This window comes from Accipiter gentilis, chromosome 6, assembly GCF_929443795.1.
Source record: "Accipiter gentilis chromosome 6, bAccGen1.1, whole genome shotgun sequence".
Classification (NCBI taxonomy): Eukaryota; Metazoa; Chordata; class Aves; order Accipitriformes; family Accipitridae; genus Astur; species Astur gentilis.
Window position 1 is genome coordinate 42,704,500 of NC_064885.1, and position 22,122 is coordinate 42,726,621.

Below are 22,122 nucleotides of genomic sequence, written 5' to 3' on the forward strand. Positions count from 1 at the left end.
ACACTGAGAGTAATACTTTGACAGTAATATAGATCAGCCTTCAAGTGAAAACTTTCACTTTAATTAATAAGTGATGAAAACTAGAGGGTTTTTTGGTTCACGTTACTTTAATGCTACCACTAAATTACAGCAATAGGTATTTTTTATCACTACCTACTTTGAAAAAAGGCAAACACAAAAGATCGTTTTTAAATATGTTTGATCAGTCCTATGTACTGAATACCTTAAAAATGTGAGCATCCGTATGTAAAGCTTACCAAACATGCCCAATTCTTTGCTCCGTATGGTGCGTTTTTAATCAGAAGTAACAGTTTCCACAATTGTGTGATGCACATAAACCATTTTATGAACTCCGATGACTGCATTTCTCAGTATGGTAGATAGAACATGATGAAAACTATCATCTATATTCCATATGCTAGATAAAATTGACATTTAAGATACCTAAATATTTTTTAATGTATATAAAATTTTATTTCCTTCTTATCTAATGTTTATTTTACAGGAACACATTCCGGCTACCTTCAGGTCCTCTCTGTTCATCTGCAGCTATGTATTTGCACCTTCAGAGAATGCAGTGGTTTTATTTGTAACCTCATGCTAGTCTACAACATTTTGGGCTCAATGCAAAAAAAAAAAAAAAAAAAAAATCCAACAGCAGATTTCAGCGTATGTCTAAATAAATACAATATATATATTCTAAATAGTAGGAGTTATCTCAAACAGCTAATCAGTTACAAATAATAATTGGTCTGTGTAACCTATATCTAACACTATTTTATAAGGGGGCCCCAACCTGCTTATTTCTACGAATGCTTAAATTTTCTTAAAAACTTCCAAACGGTTGGTTATTGTTATAACCTTGTCAGGAAGACATGAGCAGTGGCTGTGTTCTCACACTTCACACTCCAGAAGCAACCACCTACGTATCTACTACCCTTTACAAAGGAAGGAATCAACAAGATTCAAGTTGAAGATTCAAGTTTAACGCTTACCTGAACAAATAGCAAACCAATGACTGTTAAAAGAGTTCATACGAGCAAACCACCTTGTATGTAAAATGCCTTAACTCTACACATATGCAGTAAATGAGAAAGAGATGTGAATGACAGGAATCAGAAAGGAAATAAATGCATCAGCATTTCTCACGACATCACAAGCTACAGACTAACATCTGCAAGGGTTATGATACCACTTGTACCTTTCAGCACCATTTCCCTTCCACTAATCTGATTACCCACCTGATGATAGGAAAACATTTTACTTGTACATTTGTATTTCATGATGATTTCCCATCTTCAGAAGGCTTTCTGCACAACCGTTTCCTGAAGTAGACATCTTCAGGCTAAAGAGTCTTGCCCCATCATAGGGGTATACTAACCCCATTGCCCAAGTGGGAAGAAAAGAAAGTTATAAAGTTCACACAACCCATTCCTATCCGCCTGCGCACGCTCTGCCCGTGTGGCTGTTCTTGTGCCAGAGTGGGGAGACGCCACAGAATACCTTCTTTTCTTACGAGGAAAAAGTGAATTCCATGCTAAATTGCCACTACTGTACCCCATCACCATGCTCCTGTTCTCCTCTAATGCTGCCTCCTATCTTCTGGACTAAAACTGTCCTCTCTAGAGGTGCCTCATCAGTGATCTCACCCAGGAGGGGAATTTGGTCAAAAGTTAAGAGTGGGGAGATAGAATGTGGAAATTTCAACTCCCCAAGAACACCACGGCGGTTTTCCTAAGGGAATTTTTTTCAGGTTTTGATGATCAGCATTTTATGAAAGGAGATGTGTGAAAGAAATGCCTTCTAAAATTTTAAAAAAAAAAAAAAAAAGTGAAAAACCTCGTTTTCAATTAAATACAATTTCAATAGGAAAAAACCCCAACCATCCATTCAGCCTGACACTTCTTCAATAAGAGAGAAATCAAGCTTGCAGAATATAATTGACCAGCATGGAATTTTGCCAGGATACCAAGATAAACATAATTACTCATATTAAGAGTGTTAATTAATTGTTTGTGAGCACAAATAATTGGCTGCTTGGTTTTACAGCTCATTAAAAAGCCAACAATTCTATTAGCCGTTGCTGTCCAGTAGCCATACTAGGACCACTGAGCTGTAACCACCAGAAGTCTGAAACTAAGCCAGTGAAAATCAGTGAGAGGTCAACCCCTGAAATCAAACTCCAAGAAAAAACATAGTGATTCCTAGTAAATAAGTATTAACACCTTCTGGATAAAGGAAGGGCTTTTTTTTTGGTTAGGGTTTTGTGTTTGGTTTGTTGGGGTTTTTTTTGTTGGTTGATCATTTCCGCAGATTTTTCTACCAAAGATCTCTTTAAAAATCCCCAGAGAACTGCCAGATGGAGTTAACCAATATTAGTTATGAATTAGTGACCTTGAAATACACTACCTATGACACATTATGCAACTAAAAGTGTAAATAGCGAACTCCAGCAGCTTCCCTGGCAGAGCTCCGCACAAGCACTGCGATAGTCAGCTTCGCAAGAGCTTGATCCATACCTGCTGGGGGTTATTGATTAACACACAACACGGGGAGCGCCTGCGTTCTTGGCAGACAATAACTATATTCTTACAAACCGCTGATGGGCTAAACAAGCTATTAATGACAGGTTGCTCTTCATCATTTAAAACGGACAGACTCTGCTGCTTGACCACAAGGACAAGCAGGTTATTGCTTTGAAATGTTATACAAAAGACACAAATAAGGTATCTCTAATGAATAAACCACACGTATGGCTCCACGGTTCTTTTTTAGAAGAGCTATTAATAGAAAACAGGACCTATTCAGAGTTGCAGATATATAATAATCTATTCCAAGGTTTCTACAGTTTGTTAACAAATTTGTTACTCGGAAAAGGATTTAGCCAAGTATAATTCGGCAAATAACCTCCAAAATTTTTTGAATACAGGACTAATTCCCCTACCCTTAGAACTTTGCCGTTTCTTTTCTTAACTAGCTAAAAATAAAACAGGCTTCTGAGCGGATGCAGCTATTGGCGGTCGGCAGGGAGTGCGGCTGTGCCCCACTCGCATGGCCAGCCAGGCACACGGGACAAGCCTTCCTCCCAGCAGCAGCGACCAGCGCAGCTCCTCCGGGGGGGTCCGCTCTGGCCGGCTCTGAGAAACAGGCACGTGGACCTGCTGGGAAGCCCTCCAGTCTACAAAGAAAATATTTTTGTTTGTAAAAGCATCCGGTTTTAAGCTGGAAGTATTTCCAAATAACCATTTGTAAAATATAAACCAGCGGTTGTTATACTACTTTCTTGCACTGCTGTGTGCAGCTAGATGCTAGATATCGGGACAGCAGAAGCTACTTAAACAAGGGTAAGCAGTAAAATACAGGAACACACAGATCCCATAAGGATTATATCACAAATTGTAAACCACCCTTTTTTACAGAAGGGATTAATTAATAGATTCAATATACAGATTCTTCTTTTTTTTCCTAGGGGGAAAATACTTCTTTCCAAGTATTTGGAGATGCAGTAATTTAAAGTAGTAGAACCAGAGCAATCACGTGGCTTAATTCTTCTGAGGAATATCCCTACAATTTATTGGGGTCCAAAAGGTCTTTGTGAACTTGCCTGACATAATACTGAGATACAAAACAGTTTCCAGCACGAATACTCCCATCTGTGGGTGTCTTGGGAAAGAGTTCATTTCCTTGAGCACCCGTTCCCAGGACAGATTTTCTAACATCACAGGGAAAAGGAAAAAAGTCTCAAACCTAGAGGTTTTTGACAGATCTTTCACAGAAATACAAAGCAGCTAACGTGTTTAATGAAGACAAAATTTTACTCAAACAAAGAGTGAGTTACCCCGTAAAGAACTTAAGGCATCATTACTCTGCAGAGAACCTTTCCAGTACATTTGCCCCCAAATCCCAGAGAAACCCTGAACACCAGTGATGCTGTTCCTGGTCCATCCCCCCATCCCCAGCTACTCAAAACCCATAGAGCCTCTTCCTCCTGCACCTGCTGGTTTGAGGTGACATTATAAATCAGACCTGCAGCTCCAGCTATTGCAGCACTCCCAATTTAGAAAAAGAACCAGTCATGGTCATCTGTCAAGACTACAGCATCTTTATAATGCATTAGAAAAATTCTCTGAACCCATCAGATTACAACTACCTGACACCAGCAGAGGAATGAAACATTTAAAAAATTTATTTAAGAGATTCAACTAGCATGCAAGGTACCAACGAAACTAGCAAACAAGATTAATTTTCAAACTGCTCCAAGAACTATTCATAACACTCAGCTATTTATTCCATTTACAGATTCAAAATACTAGTTGCAACGGAACATTTAATATGCCACCATTATAAAGGGGAAACTGTTGACAACTATGCCAGAATATACATCCTTTTCATCCCGCTGTTACTCCAAGATGATATTGGTACACAAGCTCCTACAAATCATATTTCCCAAGTGATTCCCAAAATGGGAAGCAACAACAGAAAAGCAATTTTTTCAAATGCTCATGCAATACATTGTGCTAAGATTTTATTTTAATAGCAGTATAGAACAGTATATATTATTTAGATATTATATGAAAAAATTAAACATGAATTTAAACACTTCTCATGATGTACTGAGATATACGTGCCATTAATAGTGAATATTTTGATTTAATGGGATTTAATAATCTGTTTAGATGAACTACTTAATGTTCTGATGATTGCTGATACTAACATCCTAGGCTCAATGAGCTTCAGACTTGTGACAATATTGTATTTCTTCCAGTTTTGATCAACTGATTAGTTTTTAATGCTAAGTATGTCTTGCCATCAGTTGCGTTTTGAATATGTTTACTTAAACCAAAAATATTTTGCATCTCAATTATTATTTTATACTGCAGCACTGAATGGAATTTAAGTCAATACATTATTCATAAAGCAAAGACAAGAGAAAAAACAAAGCTGTGCACTTCTTTCAAAGACTTCAAATTACTAAAACATACCATATTTATGCATGCAATATTTGATTGTGTGTGTCTCTTTTTTTTTTTTTTTATCACAAGTTTGTTGTTTTCAGATCAGGATATGCCAAAAATCCAACACCAAACAATTTTTGTTTATAATTAAGGCAATCATCAATCCAAGGATTGTAGTCCATTTTATTTCATCTCTACATCAAAAAAAGTAATTTAAAAAAATTAAAATTCCCTTGAAATGGTAAGATAAATGAAAATGTAAGTGCCTTCACATAATAACAGTAAGCTGACCCTCTGGGAAATGGTTGACTTTCTCAATTCAAGGTATTCAAAGCTCATTCAAAAGTGTTCATTTGGAATGCAGATATCAAAGATGATGCAAATGTTCAAGAGAAAATTAAAACTTACCAGATGTTCTAATCCAGCTTTGATGTTTCCAGAGTCCCTGTAACAGAAGAACAAAAGTTCTAAATAGTTGCTAAACCCTTGTCTACAACGATTTATGTTTAACTCAAAAATGTCAAAGCCATGTAATTTCTCGAGTATGTAAAATTTTTATTTTTAATATCTTAATCATTGCGATACCTGAAAAGTATCAATTATCCTAATGCACAGCTACAGAATTATTTAAGCCCTCAATTTTTACCTGCCCTGAAATTGCTATAAAGTGTAGCAACGCAACAGGACACTCATTTAAAAAACAACATTTTTAATGTAATTATCCCACTATTCAAATCGGAAATAATAAACCAAGACAGTGCATAATGCTATTTATCAAGTCTACATTCAGTGGCTCACAGTTCTGCTTTGCCACTACTTCAATAATAAAATTCTGTGGCTGTTTACAAAGGTGATGGACGGAATGAATTGTATATTAACTAACTAGGTCGTGGCAGCCATACCGAAACTTTGCATTTGACTTGTGACAGCTGAAAAAAATACAAATGTACAGATACAAAAATGAGAAGTAATGTCATGTAAAGACAGCTGCAAAAAAATGGACCAAACTATCAAAAATAAAAACACCGAAAAACAAGGAGAATTCAGAGTGAAAACTAATCCTTAACGCATCCTGCTATATAAAAAAAAGATAACCTGAAAGAAAATCAAAGCAAAACAAATGAAAAAATCTCCCAATCCCAAGCCACTAAACAAGGAGGCTGGTTTCTGCTTCCATTGACTCCAGGTTCTACCTGCTTCCAAAAAAGTAACTGTGCCTTTTGAGGAAGATGGGCTGTAACCACAGCAAAAAAGGAGAAGGAATCTACAAGGATTTCAGGTAACCGGTTATTGAACTATACAGTGTAGTATGTATTTGTATTTATAATATTAATTTTTCAACAAATTATTTAACTATATCAAGCCACAGGAGCAAAAACCCCAACCGCGTTGCTCTAAGACGGCAAACCGTGCAAGACTGAGGCTTCCATTCTCTTTAATACTCAGTACAGGCTGAGTAAGACATAATGTGAAGTATGAAATTTGACTAAATACGGAACAAGGCTACATTCAGTTACATATTTTACTACCTTGCTGTACTATATTTTAGACTTTTTACAGAAAGCTTTTATTGATAATTTCATAAAGCTTTCCAAAAAAAGTCTGCTGTGCACTTTTGTTCTATTTGAACACATCATGAATGAAGCAAGAGAAAAAGATGCACTCCCCTTACACCAGTATTTTTTATTTTGCAACAAGGACTTATTACTCGAGTCCATACAGTATCGAAATAGAAATCATGTCCCACGTATATTTTTGAGGTGCTAAATGGCCTTAAAGAATTTAATCGCTTTGGAAGCAGGATCCAAGACGCTGATGCGAGGAGCTCCCGACTACTGGTATAAAACCTGCCCTGTTAGTGGTCTGTCTCCTGCGCTGTCCCTGTCATGACTTCATCAATATTTGTGCAACTCCTTTTGCCCTGTGCTGAAAGCAGACTTAATTCAATTATAGGTCTCAAAACTGATAAAAAAGGTCCTGAAGTGGAAAATGCGAAGAGATTATTGGCAAATGAATAAAGATTTGTATCGAACTAACACACAAGAGTACAGCAGGGTTGTTTTTTTTTTTTTTAATCACTCCCTGTCTTAAGTCTTCTGGGAACAGTGAGTTTCCCTTCCCCTCATGCAGCACATCGATTTCTGAATTAGACTGCAATATTAAATAATTAATATACTTGCCATGATTGATGTTTTGCATTAGTTGAATATTAGGTTATCAATCAAAATCCACTTGGTTTAATGTAATAATATTGAAAAAGTGTCACTGGCTGTTCATCCAATTTGTAGTTGAGGCAGCACAGATAGTAATATTGGTGTAACACAAGGCTCTAACGCAGGAAATGCAGTGGTTGAACATACATAAGGCAAACATTATCAAACTAACCAGGACAAGGTTGAGGTTGTCCTAAATAAACCTTGCGGCACCTGTCACTTCCAATGAAAACCTCTTTCCAGCCGGAGGCTGCTGTGCATCAATCAGCGATGACAACTAGTGAAGCCATGGCATAATTTGATCTTTCTACTTAAACAATAATTATACAAATAAGACTTCCATTACTACTATATTTCAAATATTGTTATGCAAAATCAGACCTGTTGCTACAGCTCAGCCTAACACATAACCTTAGATGTCTGCAGAATACCTTAATCATTAACACCATAAACCTCTACAGATAAAAGGCAAGAGCAGTTTTATGCACATTCAATATTATAATACTTCTATAAAGGAACACCATAAGAAATTTATAGTAATTTTATATCATTATCAGGTAATAATGTTTTACTCAATTTTCACACCACACTACATAGTTCCTAAAAAGATACGTATTTGCCTTTCAAACCGTCTCCAGTGCACCACATTTATTTTTTTGGTTCATCAGGCAAGCTTGGTTTTATTACTGAGTTTTTCTTTTTTCCATCCGAGAAGCTCTGGAATTGTGTTTCCCCACTATAGTCAAGACTTTGTGCTGTAAAATACTAGCTGACGTGCATATATTTTAAAATCATACATTAAAAACAGTAAGCACAATACTCAGGCTAATCCAAATGTTAGCTTTTGGTAATGCCAGGGGAAAAAACTGCAGCTGAGCTAAATTTGAATCACGGTCATGAGGGACCTGTAACAACAAGCCAGGAATTCAATTAAGCAAGTGTAGCCAGCTTTCGGATTACTGGAAACCATAGCGTAGGTAACTAATTGAGGTAGTTTTAACTTATACTGCTAGTTCCTTCACCAGTAAACTAAACTAAAAATATTCACCAGCGCTTGCTGGAAATCTTGATTTTAACCTGGACATATATTCACAGTCATAAAAATAGGTCCCCGTATAAAACTAACCATTAATCAAGGGAGCCGAATAATATGCAGTATCTTCAAAATATCCAAACTTTAGCTACTATAAAATACGATTTCACAAATAATTTACTTTTTAATAAATTTATAGCAGTTCCACACAGGAATTGTAGAACCAATACTTGGTTTTGCACAACAGAGCTTAACGAATTACTGGGTACATTTAGACGCAGTACTCCAGAGCAAAACACCCTCGAGAAGCTACAGTGTTAACATCATACTGCAATGCCAGTGACTTATTTTGTTACTGTGAGGCTACCTAAACCCAAAGAAATCCCAGAGATATATTTACTTATCACCAAAATAGGCAACTGAGCTTGTTAGTATAGTGGGTCTCTGTCACCTGCTTGAAAATGACAATTATGAGAGCCGAGTTTAATCTGTGCTGCTATTCAGATCAGTAGCATGAAACTGGAAGTATCCTGCAATTTTAAAAAACTTATTCCAACAGAAAACAAACCACGTCAGTCCGCGTTCGGTTCCTCTCAAGTTGTTATCAACTCCTCCTCAACGCTTCCCTTACACCCACAGTTAATAATTTTCTTTGCCGTGGTTTTCCGGTTAGAATCCCTAGGCCCTAGAATAACTCCATGGATTATCTGTATCTATGGATATTATAGGATAATTCAGGTTGAAGGGCCTCTGGGGGTCCGCAGTCCCACCCCCTGCTCAAGGCAGGGTCAGCTGTGAGGCCAGACCAGGCGTCTCGGAGCTTCATCCAGCCTGGTCTTGGAAGGACAACCTCCCTGGGCAACCCGTCTTGCTGATCAAACGTCCTCCCTGGGAGCATCCTTCCTCCCACCGAGTCCGAACGCCTCTTTTTTTCCAGTCTGTGCCGGTTGCACCTTTCCTCCCGCCACACACCCCTTCAAAGAGGCCTGCTCCTTCTCTTCAGCGACCTCCCTCCTCCTCAGGGCGGCTGGCCGCTGTCAGGCGCCCTGGAAGCCATCTCTTCTCCAGGCTGAGCCACCCCCCGTCCCTCAGGTCCCCTCACGGGGCAAGTGCCCCAGCCCCTGACCACCTTGGTGGCCTGAACTCGACGCTCAAGAGTCCCAATGTCTGATTTTTCTCCTCAGGAGCCAAATGAATAAATAAATCACCTCATCATTAGCAAGACCTTAGGCAGAATCCCCTCCGGTTCCACAACATTAACTACAAGCTGCAAAGAACAAGGTCACGGGCGGCATTTCGGGTCAGGCTGCACCACGGTCTCAAATAAAGGCCTTTTAACTCCACTCTTGATGAACGCCAGCGTGTTAGTGCTGTTGATCAGGCAGCATTGGCCCAAGTGGCTGCAGATACTTTTCATAGAACTCTCTCAAAAATCTCTTGGATCACTCAACAAGCACATCACAAAACACTTTCGAGACTCTGTGTCAAATATCATTTTAAATTAATCCCTTTTTTGCCTCAGTATTTTTCCTGGATGAAGGGCCTCATAGTCAAAGATGTTCTAGGAACAACCTCATGTTCTCCTGTTCTTTATCCTCACGTTAACATGCTTCTGCTGCTTGCTGTCATCTAACAGCCTTCCCTACAGCTCTTCTCTGAGTAGCACACACATCTGCTATTTTTCTTTTGCATGTTATCAGTCCCTGCTTGTATTCTAAATAACCTCAAAATAAACAGCTGAATCTCTTCAGAAGTCTTCAGAGCTTCTTTATGAACTTCAGCAGGTGACAATATATTAAACACTCACCAATACAAGCAACATGAAACAGGATAAACATATTACGCTAAACCCAGCTTGAGTGGTGGCCTAGTCCCTTCTCCCACCTCCCTAAGCTCGGTGTTGAAGGTAGATAAAGGGAGAGAAGACAGAAATGAGAAGAACTACACCTTAGATGTTAGGAATTATACCAAGGGGTAGGGTAAAGAGGATGACTGAGGCTACTGCCATAAATATCATAGCCACTGCCTCTCCTGTCCTGAGCTTCTTCAGTGTGGGGAATCTACGCTGACCCAACATGGCCAAAGAGAGTCTTACTAAGCAACAGTCTTACTAAATGCAACTATAGTGGAGATGACAGCTTTGGGAGAATCAGTCTAGTCATCTATCTCTAGACCTTTCTTTTTGTATATCATCTTTATTTTAGCAGATTAGCATCTCAAATCCAACAAGGACTTTACCTCATCATTTTCTGGTTCTGATGCTCATAGTCTTCTCAAGGCTGATGTGCCAAGAGATGCTTAGCTTGTCAGTAGGCACTGTAAAAAAAAATCCAGCTAATCTAAATCAGATTCAGGGAAGGAATTTATTACACTAGCCTTGACTACTCAATCTGTCAGCATTGTTAATACTGCAAATTTCTGACTAAATCCCAGGAAACACCACCAGCCAGTAACAATTTCCTTGCTCTCTCAGAATGGGGAAATCCCCCATCTAAAACTCTGCCAACCTGTGGCAAGATGACCTCTCTCAATGGCGAGTTGAAAGGCCAATATCTCATGATTTCCCAGACTAGAGTTGTGCCCTGTATAATCCTGGGAAGAAGGAAATTCGGTTTCCATGTGATTACACACTATTTAATTCTACCCTGGGATATCCCAAGACGGAGAACTTCTCCCTCGCTTATTTTATAAATTCAATCTTTGCTGGATTTACTTTCCTTGGCCTTAAAAGTCTGTACATCAGATTGAAGGTATTCCAGGTATTGAATTTTAGAGGAGGAGGCAAATAAGGAATAGTTCTTTTCCCACTGAAGTTTTTAGCTTTTTTCTAACTTTTATCTCATGTGCACATTTTGGAATAAGGCATCGTGTGTACACATATACACACAGTTTAATCACAGCTGGATGGGTAGCCTGAACAACGCACTTGTGACCTTATCACCATTTAGTGATGCATTTATGCAAACATTTAAACCATGTTGTATTCTGGAATAGCTTCACAGACTAACGTTAAGCTCGCAGAACATGCCAGACATCAAGAATAAAACAGTCACGGCCAGAGCATGCCTATGTTCAATTCCAGAAAAAGAAAAGCCTGGTACAGAAAAAAGTATTTTCTCCCTATTGGGAACAACTAGAATAAAAGCACACGATTACGTTTGCATGGTGACTGTTTGGAACGCACTACATATTTGAAGTCCTTCCCTGAGCTAGGCTGAACTTCGGCTTCAGAGTTACAGAGTCCTGGATGCAGTTTTTAGAAATGGATACCCCCATCATATTCCACTAAATTTTGTAGGTTTTGTATTGTTGTGTTTTCTGTAAAATTATAGGCTAATGTTTCCAAATCTGACTTCAGACCATAGATACTTATTTCGGTAGGCTTTGAAAGACACAGCAAAGATTACATAAAAATCTAAGCCCTATGCCTGTCCTCTCCTTTGAAACCATCTTTAAGAGGACAGTGCTGATTCTCCTGGGTGAACAGGTAAATTCATACCTATTGACTTTCGATGACAAGCCAGTCCAATACCACACCGATGGCCTGGCAGAACTGCTGGCAAAGACTATGTCATGTGCAGAAACAGAACTCCAGCAAGCGTGTTGCTCTTCCACACTACTACTTAACCTCCTCTGGATTATAAAGAAAAACCTGAGAAGTAGGGCTATATTTTTGTAGCCATAAGTGGAAGTTACATCAAAGGGAGCATACAAAAGGCAAGAGGAGAAAACCATAAAAGCAAGCTATTTCCTCCAGCCTCTCTTATACAAAGATGAAGGAAAAAAACTTGAGTTTTTTGAAAGCAACCAAATAACATACGCAAACAATAGTACCAATAATGAAAATAAAAATCTTTGCAATCTACTGACTACGTAGGTTACAGAAAGACTCTCAGTACTACGTGTGTCTCAAAGAGAATCCCTTGACAGTTGCAATGCCTTTAAGAGTTGTGGGTCCTTGTATCTAAAAACCCTGTTTTCTTCCATTATTGGAGATCCAACCAATCTATAAAATGACTACAAAATAAAATGGTAAAAACAATTCAGCAGTGCAATGCCAACATCAGAGAGGGTACGGGCGAGAAGAAACACAGGGCAGCATCTGGCTGTTATTCTGATAGCACTAAGCATCTGGAAAACCAACATAATACATTAGTTGAGAATTTTCTTTTGTGCATAAGAGTTCAACAAGATGAGACATAGCTAAACTACTAATTTTATGCTGCTCTTTCTAATCTTTTTGATGAGAGCTTGTTCTGCACAAAAGAGCAAATGGTCAGGGAATCCTAACACTCTGCTAGAAAAAGCATCCATAATATTTTTTGAAAAAGTGTGGAATGTTGTTTTGCTCTTACTTAATATCAGATTCAAATGTTCTGGAACTGATCCTGAAGTGTAAAGACTCCAAAGCTGGCGGTGGTGTGCTCAGTGGCTCCCTCGCTCCAATCATCCAAATAATTTATTTCACTCAGGGGAAAAATGGTAAGAAGTTTGGCCAATTACAAATAAATTTAAATGCAACAAAGATTCAAGAAGATCATATGAAGGTCACTTATCAAAAGTGGGAAGAAAAGCAGAAGTCACACACACACACACACACAAAAACACATACGGAATAACCTGGAACTGCTGAAGAACTCAGTAGAATATAATGCAAGCTAAATTGAATCATGCTAAAACCAGGGACTTTAAACAGGACACAAAGTGAAACAATTTCCATAATATCTTATCCTAGAGAGAAAAAAAATCCGTACCCAAGAGACCTCATCAAATATTCAAGGAGTGGGGGGACCAAAACACCCTGGCTCACAGGCTAAAATTCCAGATTTTATGCAATTGAAATAAATACTGAAACTAAAGGAGGGGGGGGGAAGGCAATGGACAGACAAAATACAGTGTTGATAGAATCAATATTTTCAAATAGACCCTACAAAAAAAATCCTTTTTCTCCATAAGTAATTCTCAGATAAATGAGAGCCAAAATAACTACCCCTAAAGTCCCAGTTCTGTTTTACCAAGACTTCAGGTCAGATATGGAAAGCCTATAAATTATCAAAGCAGGTTTCTTTATCCTGGTTGCCAGTTCAAGCCATTCCTCGCATAAACCTGGCAATTCAAAGGATCTCATAACATTCAAGTCCTTGCAGTTTTTATACGTGGAGTGGTTTTTTGTTGGGTTCCCTCCCCCGGGTTTTGGTTGGTTGGTTTGTTGGGTTTTTGTCCTCCTGTTCTGTGCACGGGGTTCTCTTCACAAAGAGTAAAACCTTGTTAATCAACGTTTGCATTCCTAGCAAACATAAGCAATTAAGCTTCGGGCTTTGGAATGTCACTGTCTCTGTTAACCAGATTATTTGGTAATCTTAAATAAATTAGACAACTTTGGCCTGTTTTACCTTCTCTGTAATATTATTTAGTAGATATTCAATTAAAACACATCCTGTAGGTGAAAGCGTATGAAAACATTTCCGTAATGGACATTAGTGGTAGTAGGAAGTGTTGCTAATTAGCCTCAAAGTACAAAATAGATTACAAAAGTAGCAAAAAGCCCAGCAGTGTAAATGCACAGAACACTGCACTGAATATTAAACAAAGCAGAGCAAGTTTTAATGTTGGTAAGCATAACTATAGTAAAAACTCTCCGGACTAGTAAAGAGTGTTACAGGTTAATGAGGAACATATAAAGAGTGCACAATAATTATCATACCTAACACCTTACCATCTGTGTTTGGATGACTGCAGAATATAAACACAGTTTATCAGCATTAAGTCTGAAACTAATTACACATGTATTTCTATTAGCATACTGTTAGGATAAATATTTAAAACATTAGACTTTCCTCAGCTGCACTCAACTCTCAGTATTGAAGACTATTAAATTTAAAGTCAGTGAGAATATTTAAATGTTCTAAGCACTAAAACAATTTGAGTACAATCAATTTTCCATTTTCTGAAAGCTTCTAAATCCTCCTCATTCACCCAATTACTACTGTACTTAACCTAATGAAATTTTATTCTGCAGGAACAATACTATTCTTAAACATATTTTTGAAAAATATAAGATTAAAAACTTCTAGACAAAGAATAAACTCCTAGAGAAAAGATGCAAATAAAATTACTATCATAATCTTTTGTTTTTTATTTGCAAGTATAAAACTGAAGAGAAACAAAAGCATGGAACATAGCATCTGTCATATCAGAATATAAAAAGATGATCCTGGCACAAAATGAAAAAGCTCTAATTCATTTGCAAATCAAGCCTGCCAGTTCTATTTCAAGCTGGCGGTAACTGTCAAGAGTTAACAAGATAATCACTTTCAATCCTGCCTTCAATGGTACATTACACTGTTATTCCATTCAATAAGGCCGTTCTTTGGGGCACTAGATGAATGGTTTTCATTTCTAACTCACACAAAAAGTTGCAAAAAAAATCCATGGGGCTTAAGAAAGAAATCCCTTTATGGGCATTTATCTGCCGGCACTTGCTTTTAGGCAAAATGAGATATTTGGATACATTGGTGTCCATTCACTTCCTCTATTCCTTCAGGCCCTCAGTCTGTTGATAAAAAAAAAAAAAAAAAAAAAAAAAAAAAAAAAAAAAAAAAAAAAAAAGGCACACAAGCAAACCTCAAGCCTGTTTCGTTTTTTTGAAACTATTTATGCACATTAAACAAGTTCTGTAATAATGTTTTGTAAATACTTCAAGAATACACAGTTCACTACACCACACTGAAATGACATCGTACTTGAACAGATCCATCTTTGTCTAAATTCATTATAAACTGTACAAAAAATAGCAAATGCTCAGGAAAATTGTGCTTAGGAAAACAATAACCAGTTCCTCATTAAATGTTCAATAAAAATAAAATTACCAATTAAAGGCATTCTACCTATGAAACAAGTTAATGTGGAATTTGTCTGTAATAATTATTTGTAAATTTTTTTTAAGATTCTGTGCTATGCATTCTTCCCAAAAGGATAAAAATCTTATAGAAGTTTATTAAGTTATTAAGTATTTAAAACTTATTTGCTGGCACACAACTTTCTACTAATCTCTGCAAAAAAAATAAAACTTCATGCTTTCGCTCATTGCTCCAAATTCATGTTGTAAGTTACTGCCTGCACGTTAAGGTTGTACTGTACAGATATGCATATATATAATATTCTACAGTGACAATTTAAATCTTCTGTACTAACTTTAGGAAAAAAAAGGGCACTACATCTTTCTTCTTTTTTTTTTTTTTTTTTTTTTCCCCCCCCTTCCTTAAAGCCACATAGATCTCCTTTAAATCCCCCATAGAACAAAGCTGATACCTATATTTAATATCTTAACTGAGTTAAGCTTATCCTGTCTCAGGTCTGTTACCCATAATCAATGCCAACAAGCACACTGTCAATACTCATCTGTAGATACCTTTCTCTTTTTTTTTTAATAAAAATAAATAAAATGTTCCTCAAACTCAAGGACCCCATCTTGCCAGTCACTTCTTATGCTATTTGCATACCTTACAAAGAAGGTTTTTGATCGTCTTTATAATCCACCACTACAAGTCAGACAACTTTTTCCATACAATCCTCGTGCAAATGCTCCTTTATAGTAAGGGCTTCTTTTATGAGAAATCTAAACACCAGAAGTTACCGGCAGACTTGCAGGCTTTGGTTTTGTTCTTTGCACTTCACAACTTTCTTCAGAGAGATGTTCTTATAATTAAAAAGATACTGTAGCAAAACAAAACCTATATGCCTGTATTTATGTAGCACTAGAACACAGTCATTTTGCTGCCCTACAGCCCCTGCTTCCTGAAAAGAGAACATAAAATAAAATTAATTAAAAGTTCACACACTTTGGAAGGACCTTGAAAGAGCACAAGATGTTGTACTTTGAACACCAATTTGTAGAAAGTGGACAGATGGATTTCAAACAGCAGGTCATGGCTTTAGGTAAGACTAATACAGTCCCAAAAAACTAGAAGCCTGCCATAGAAATTTGGGATTTGTTTCCTTCCTCTCTAGCCAGCAGCAGTACAATGCCGGTACTGCTTAAAAATAAACAATCGATTAAAACAAAACAAAACAGAACAAAACCCACCCTCCGTTCCGTAAAGCAGACATTTGGAAAGATAAGCAGCAGAGTAATTCTTCAGAAAAGGTAGGTATCTGTTTCTAGCATTCACAGCTGATTAATTTCCACAGCTCAGATGAAAGGCTATGACGACCCAACAGTCCTAGGACACGTACATTTTAAGGCCAAAGACTAAGAAAAGGTAGTTTCACATTTCCATTATTACTGAAGATGTGTGCAGCACTTTGGCAACCGTGGTCAAGTTCAGCTGAGACCCACAAAGTGCCACTTTACTGAAATTCCACCGCTTGTGACTGCATTTGATCCAATTTTAGCACACTGAAACCTCGTGCTTTTTTAGGCATCACTGTTGGGAGGTATAAAAATCCAATTTGTAAATGCTTTTACACTGTTCCTCTTTGTGTCCCTGCAGTTTGATTTTGTCGCTTTAGTTTAATTCCGCTACGTGCTTTCATCTGGCCTGAATCCATCTCCCTAAGGAACGCAGGGGCACACTCAGATTATACTCTAAATGTTTAAAATATGTTTAAATGTCAGACAGGCACAGGTTTTCATTCCTATACAAGGTAAAAAGCAGATCTACTTGATCTCAGAATATTTAGTTTCTATCTCCTCAACTACTTCAGCTAACACAGCTTGTAGCATTTCTGGCCATGAGAGACTTGAGTTTCAGGCTGAATTTCACAATTAAACAGTTTGTTTCTATTAAACTCAGTGTGGCCCTGAAGAAAGACTTTGCAAGTCTCTTGCTTTCTTCAACCCAGCCGTTCCAAGCAGTCCGAGCATATGCTGAGAGGTAGGAGTAGCTCAGAAGATTCTCCAATGTAAGTCTGACGTGAGGGAGAAGTCCCTGTTGTTACATGAATAACATGAGCAAACCTCAACAGACACATTAATAACAAACCTGAAGGATTTACCATCACTAGGGTGCCGCAGCCATTTTCAGTTCAAATAAACATACCATAACTATTTTTGAATGGTGTGATTTGCAGCCGCCGCAGTATCTCCTCAGCATTCAAATGTGTCGTATCCTACGTGACTCTAGAGTTTTGTACATGTTTTTCAGTATTTTGAGGTTGATAAGTTATGGAGAGCATCACAAAGGCCTTTTTATTTTAAGCTGAAGACTCACAAATTCTTCTGAAAGGCTGTTTTGTTAAAGCCCAGATGAATTCTGAAAACATTTAACGTGAAAAAGGTTTCATTAAAGTCCGACTTTCAGCAAGGATGAATGTTGTATCTTCTACTAACAACGTCCACGTTGGGCTGTGTTGCGAGACAAATTTGTAAAATTTAAACAGCTTAAGTTGTTCAAGCTTGATAGGAAATTAGTTCCTTGACCACAAATAAAGGGAAAGAAATAATATCTCATCAAAATAGAAAAAAAACCCAAACCCCACATTATTGCAAATCTCAACCGTGTCTGACCAAAACCAAGCCTAACAGAAAGTGACAAAAATAACCTGAAAGTGCTTTAAAATTAATGGAAAGGTTAGGAAAAAATCAAACCAAAACAAAACCAGCTCATTGAAGCTCCTGAAAAAGAAGATTTGGAAGAGGAGGAGATTGACAGAGATCACTAAAGCAGTCCCATTTACAGCAGTTCCCACCTCAGCACCTTTGTTTTCACAGCATTCAGTCCAAACCAATGCTGGTTACCTGTATGCTAACAAATCACCAAAGACTCTAAAAGCACTTTTAAATATACGTAATAGCAAGGATCAGAACTTGAAATGTGTCTTGATGATAGTATTCCAGTAGTCAGGAATAAAGACCTTCAGAGTTGTCAAAAAAAGTCTGTCACAGCTGGACCTAGTCACAGTGGATTTGTACCTAATACAGCTACATCAAGATTGTAGAGAACAGGCTAATTTCCTTAAATTATCTGACAAGGCTAATAGTTCTCTTGATTCCAAGAGCAATTAACTCTCCGCTAATTCAACAGCAGCATTAGGCAACTAACACTAATAAGTCTGTATCTTGCTTATTTGTTATTTCTTTCTCCAGCATTTGTAACAGCCTCTGACTATATAATTTACAAGTCTCTTATTATTTGAGAACATTAATCAATGCTAAAATTGCTTTTGGTCTTGTGCTTATTACACATCTACTTCTTGGAGAGAAACTTCAGAAGCACTAGAGGCATTTAGGACATTGCTATGCCTGTGTTTAAAAGACTGATACTGCCTAGAACTTGATGTCCAAAACATTATGGAGAGTTAAGTAAACAAGAAAAGATCTGCAAGTTCCAGTAAAGCACAACTTATAGTTTTTGTAGAAAATTTTACATCCTAAAAAAAACCCCCAAAACATCGAGTAATGCTGTCTAAACACTTCAAGCTGGTTGAGTTGCCCCAAAACCTCCTGAAGGCTTCGTGCGTTCTTTTAATTGTTAAGTCTACTGTTCTTACCACATCACATTGGTCTTACTCATTTTACTCTCCAAAATGCTTGCTTTCATTAATATGCTTTTAACCTTTTACTACCATGAAAGACTAACATCATCTATTTTACTTGGCATTTATCATTCCCAGCACTTCACAGAGAACGTCTCCGGTGAAAACAGAGACCAGTACTGGCTTTGCAAGACACAGCAAACTGCCGAGAAGCAGCCAGCCAAAGTCTAGACCAGAAATCTTGCTAGGCATTTTGTATTTTGGCATTTCTTCAGTGAAATTAAAATAATTAGTATTGCACACTACCGATTTACCACCAAGTGGAGCAAAATTAGAAGAAAAGACAAAAATATAAAACATGTCTCGTTCTACAGCCAAGATTTCCCTCAAAGGTTATTTTTCTAATATGAAGCCAAGAGATTCCTGAAAAAATTAAGTACCATAAACATGGCAGGCTGCAAGGAAACTTGGATCTTAAGCAATTTGGAGCTTGAAGATTAAAACCAGCACTTACTGTTGTACCTGCAAATACTAGAGGTAAAGTGAAAAATTCTACAAAAACACCTTCTGAACAAATAAGCGGCCAGATCCTTCAACAGCAGCAATTTCTAGTGGATTCACAGACCATACAGCACGACCTGGAAATGTGGATGATCGGGCTGACGACCAAGCAAGCACTTCTAGTGGAAAGAATTTCTAACCTGCAAAAAACCCACCGAATACCTAACAACCACCTCAAGTTACAAACCTAACTAACAAAGCGTAGCCACACATCACAAAGCCTACTTCAAGTTCTCAGCAGCACTGTTCTTTGGTCTTCTCTGGGGAAGTAAGTTGGAGCTAGATGTTCGTCCATAAAAGTTACCGTAATCCTTGTATTTTTAGCTGTACCGGTTTCAGCTCACCTCACTTAACATCATTTAGGACAGGAGACATGCTGAACTTACACAGACCTCCCTCGACAGACTTTGTATTGACACAAGACAACGAAATCTGCAATGGAAATGATTTTATCTGATCACACATCCCCTCCAGCACTCGCCTACCTGGCTGCTCATGAAGGACATCCTGAACCGTTACAGACTGATGCTCTAAGACAAGCCAAAATTGGTCCTGGATTACATTAAAACGTTAATTTTTACAGCAAAGTAAGGCAGACGGTTCAGGGTGGTAGCCTCAACCATCCCAGAGTTAGTCACCCTTGTGCGTGAATCAAGCTTTCATATTCTTTCAAAGGAGGAGCAGACACTAGAGCAAGCAACCCCTTCGCTATCAGAAAATTTTGCCTCTCTTTGATGCTGCCAGAACTAAGGATTTTTCTCTATTTTATTACAATACTGTTCATTTTTATCTTATTTCACTCTTGTCAAGAAATGTATTCCAGGCAGTCTTACTGATGTTAAATAAACAGGAGTACTTTGCTAACTACTATTAGAAGACCATGGTAGAGAACATTGGAGATTCTGTGCTCTGAAAGAGATTAAAGTCAGACTTGAGAAAAAAGAAGATAACAAATTCAGAATACAGAATGACTGTGCAGACTGATGGACTGATCTACAGAAATAGCATATTGATAATACTGAAAAAAAATCTAGTATATTGGCTCTTTTCCTAGATTTTCAGTTTGGGCTGAAAGTTGTAATTGCAACACACAAAATTACTATGTCTTGCAAAGAAGTGCCAGAAACCAGTGTCCCCAGAAACTGGAACTGGAACCGTTCCAAGCAATCAAACACATTCACGTAACAATGGTCAGGACCGAGTGGCCTTTTACACAATGGCATGACAGGATAAGCCATCTACTTAACTTTCTGTTCAAGCAAGATATTGGAAAGTTATGTGAACATTTGCGCATAATAATCTTCAGTCACTCAAAACAAGTCAGGATGCTGTTCTAACAATGTAAGCAAACCATATACAATATATGTATATAAAAATACATCTATCTCCTTCCTCTGGTCATTGTGGCTTTCAGTCAAGGTCAGCCTGCAAGGTTAGCGTTTGGATGGGTAACTGTTACACCAGTACCAACGGCAGAGAATGGAAGAAACTGGAAGAATCAACTGAAAAAAATTAAAAATAAAGTTGAAAACCTTGGACCTACATGCAATAGAGGCAAAAACAGTTTAGTTAGCTATGTGTACTTTTTTTGCCCAGCAGTAGAAAGAAATACAGCATAACCAACACCTAGGGTAAACAAAAATGTTCAAACTGTATACAAGATGGGCGAAATTGTTTCAACCATGGAGAAGAATTTACGAACTCTGCCTGATATCTAGGATTTAAGATGGACTCTTTTTCTTGTACACCTGTAATGACAGAAGTTGCACAAACCAGTGGAAAAAATACCCGTAAAATGTCCAGTCTTTGTACATACAACGTAGCCTGGCACATATTTCTTGGTGTACTACAAAAGCACACACACACACACACAAAATATACCAGTCGTCTTAAAGGCTTTCCTTTTGCTTCTTCTATGTATGGCGCTTACGTCATTCATCACGACTACAGTAACGAGCAAGGCTGAAATTAGCACTCTCTAGAGCATTTGTACACTTGCAGGATGTCAGCAGATGTGATTGTTGAATGACAAAAAGCTAAGTGCTGAGAAATATTTGAGAATACTAGAATAGCCCAGCACCAGGTAGATATTTTTTTAAAAAATTAAAATATAGACCCCAGAGTCATAGCCAAGGGAATTCACTCTCTCTTGACTGTGGAATTGATCTGAATGCAATTACTTTACTCTTTTTAGCTCCATTTGACTTTGAACTAAACATCAATTAGTGCACAAACATAATACTGCAAGATGTGTTAACTCCAATACTGATTTTTCCATACAAGATCTAAAGCAAATTTATTGGCCTTCATTTAATAGCTTTCAGCAATCACAAATATCACACATGAAAGCTCAACTTCATTTTCTGATGGTCATTTAAACCCTTAATTCTCACGATAAAACTCTCTCAGTCTTAGTTTTAAAGCCCTTAAATTAGCAAACAAGACACCACATAATATATGCTATAAGCATAGGTCTTCTCTGAAAAGCTGGGACCTTCAAGTGCTTCAGCTGCGATACCAGCCATTGAGCCATGGCCAATATAAGCTAATTTGAATAATCAATATGACAACCTTATTTTTCTAATGCAAACAGGATTGATACAGTAAGGTGTCTCACTGCCACATCACAGTCATGGCCTCTTTTAACCCCTAATTAGATTTAGGCGATTATCCCTGCTCTTCCTTACAAGTGTACAGCCCGGATAAGAGATGACAAAAGCTATCTGCCACTTACTCAGCCTTTGCAGACTGCAGGTTATCCAGGGAGATACAGGGTAAGATCAGCAAACAATTGTTATTCATATCATCTACAGTTTTAAGATAGTCACAGTTTTCCATACATGCTAAGTGAAAATAGCCCAGAGCATTAGGTAAATGCAAAACG

At 37.7% G+C, this 22,122-nt stretch overlaps 1 protein-coding gene across 5 annotated transcripts in view; it reads right to left on the reverse strand.

Moving 5' to 3' along the window:
* Positions 1–22,122, reverse strand: part of RSRC1 (arginine and serine rich coiled-coil 1) — a 174,681-nt gene that overhangs the window by 91,281 nt on the left and 61,278 nt on the right. For all 5 annotated transcript variants that reach the window (XM_049803408.1, XM_049803406.1, XM_049803407.1 and 2 more), the window contains one exon: positions 5,364–5,400. In XM_049803408.1, the coding sequence (XP_049659365.1) occupies positions 5,364–5,400 (37 nt within the window). The remainder of the gene's footprint in view (positions 1–5,363; positions 5,401–22,122) is intronic.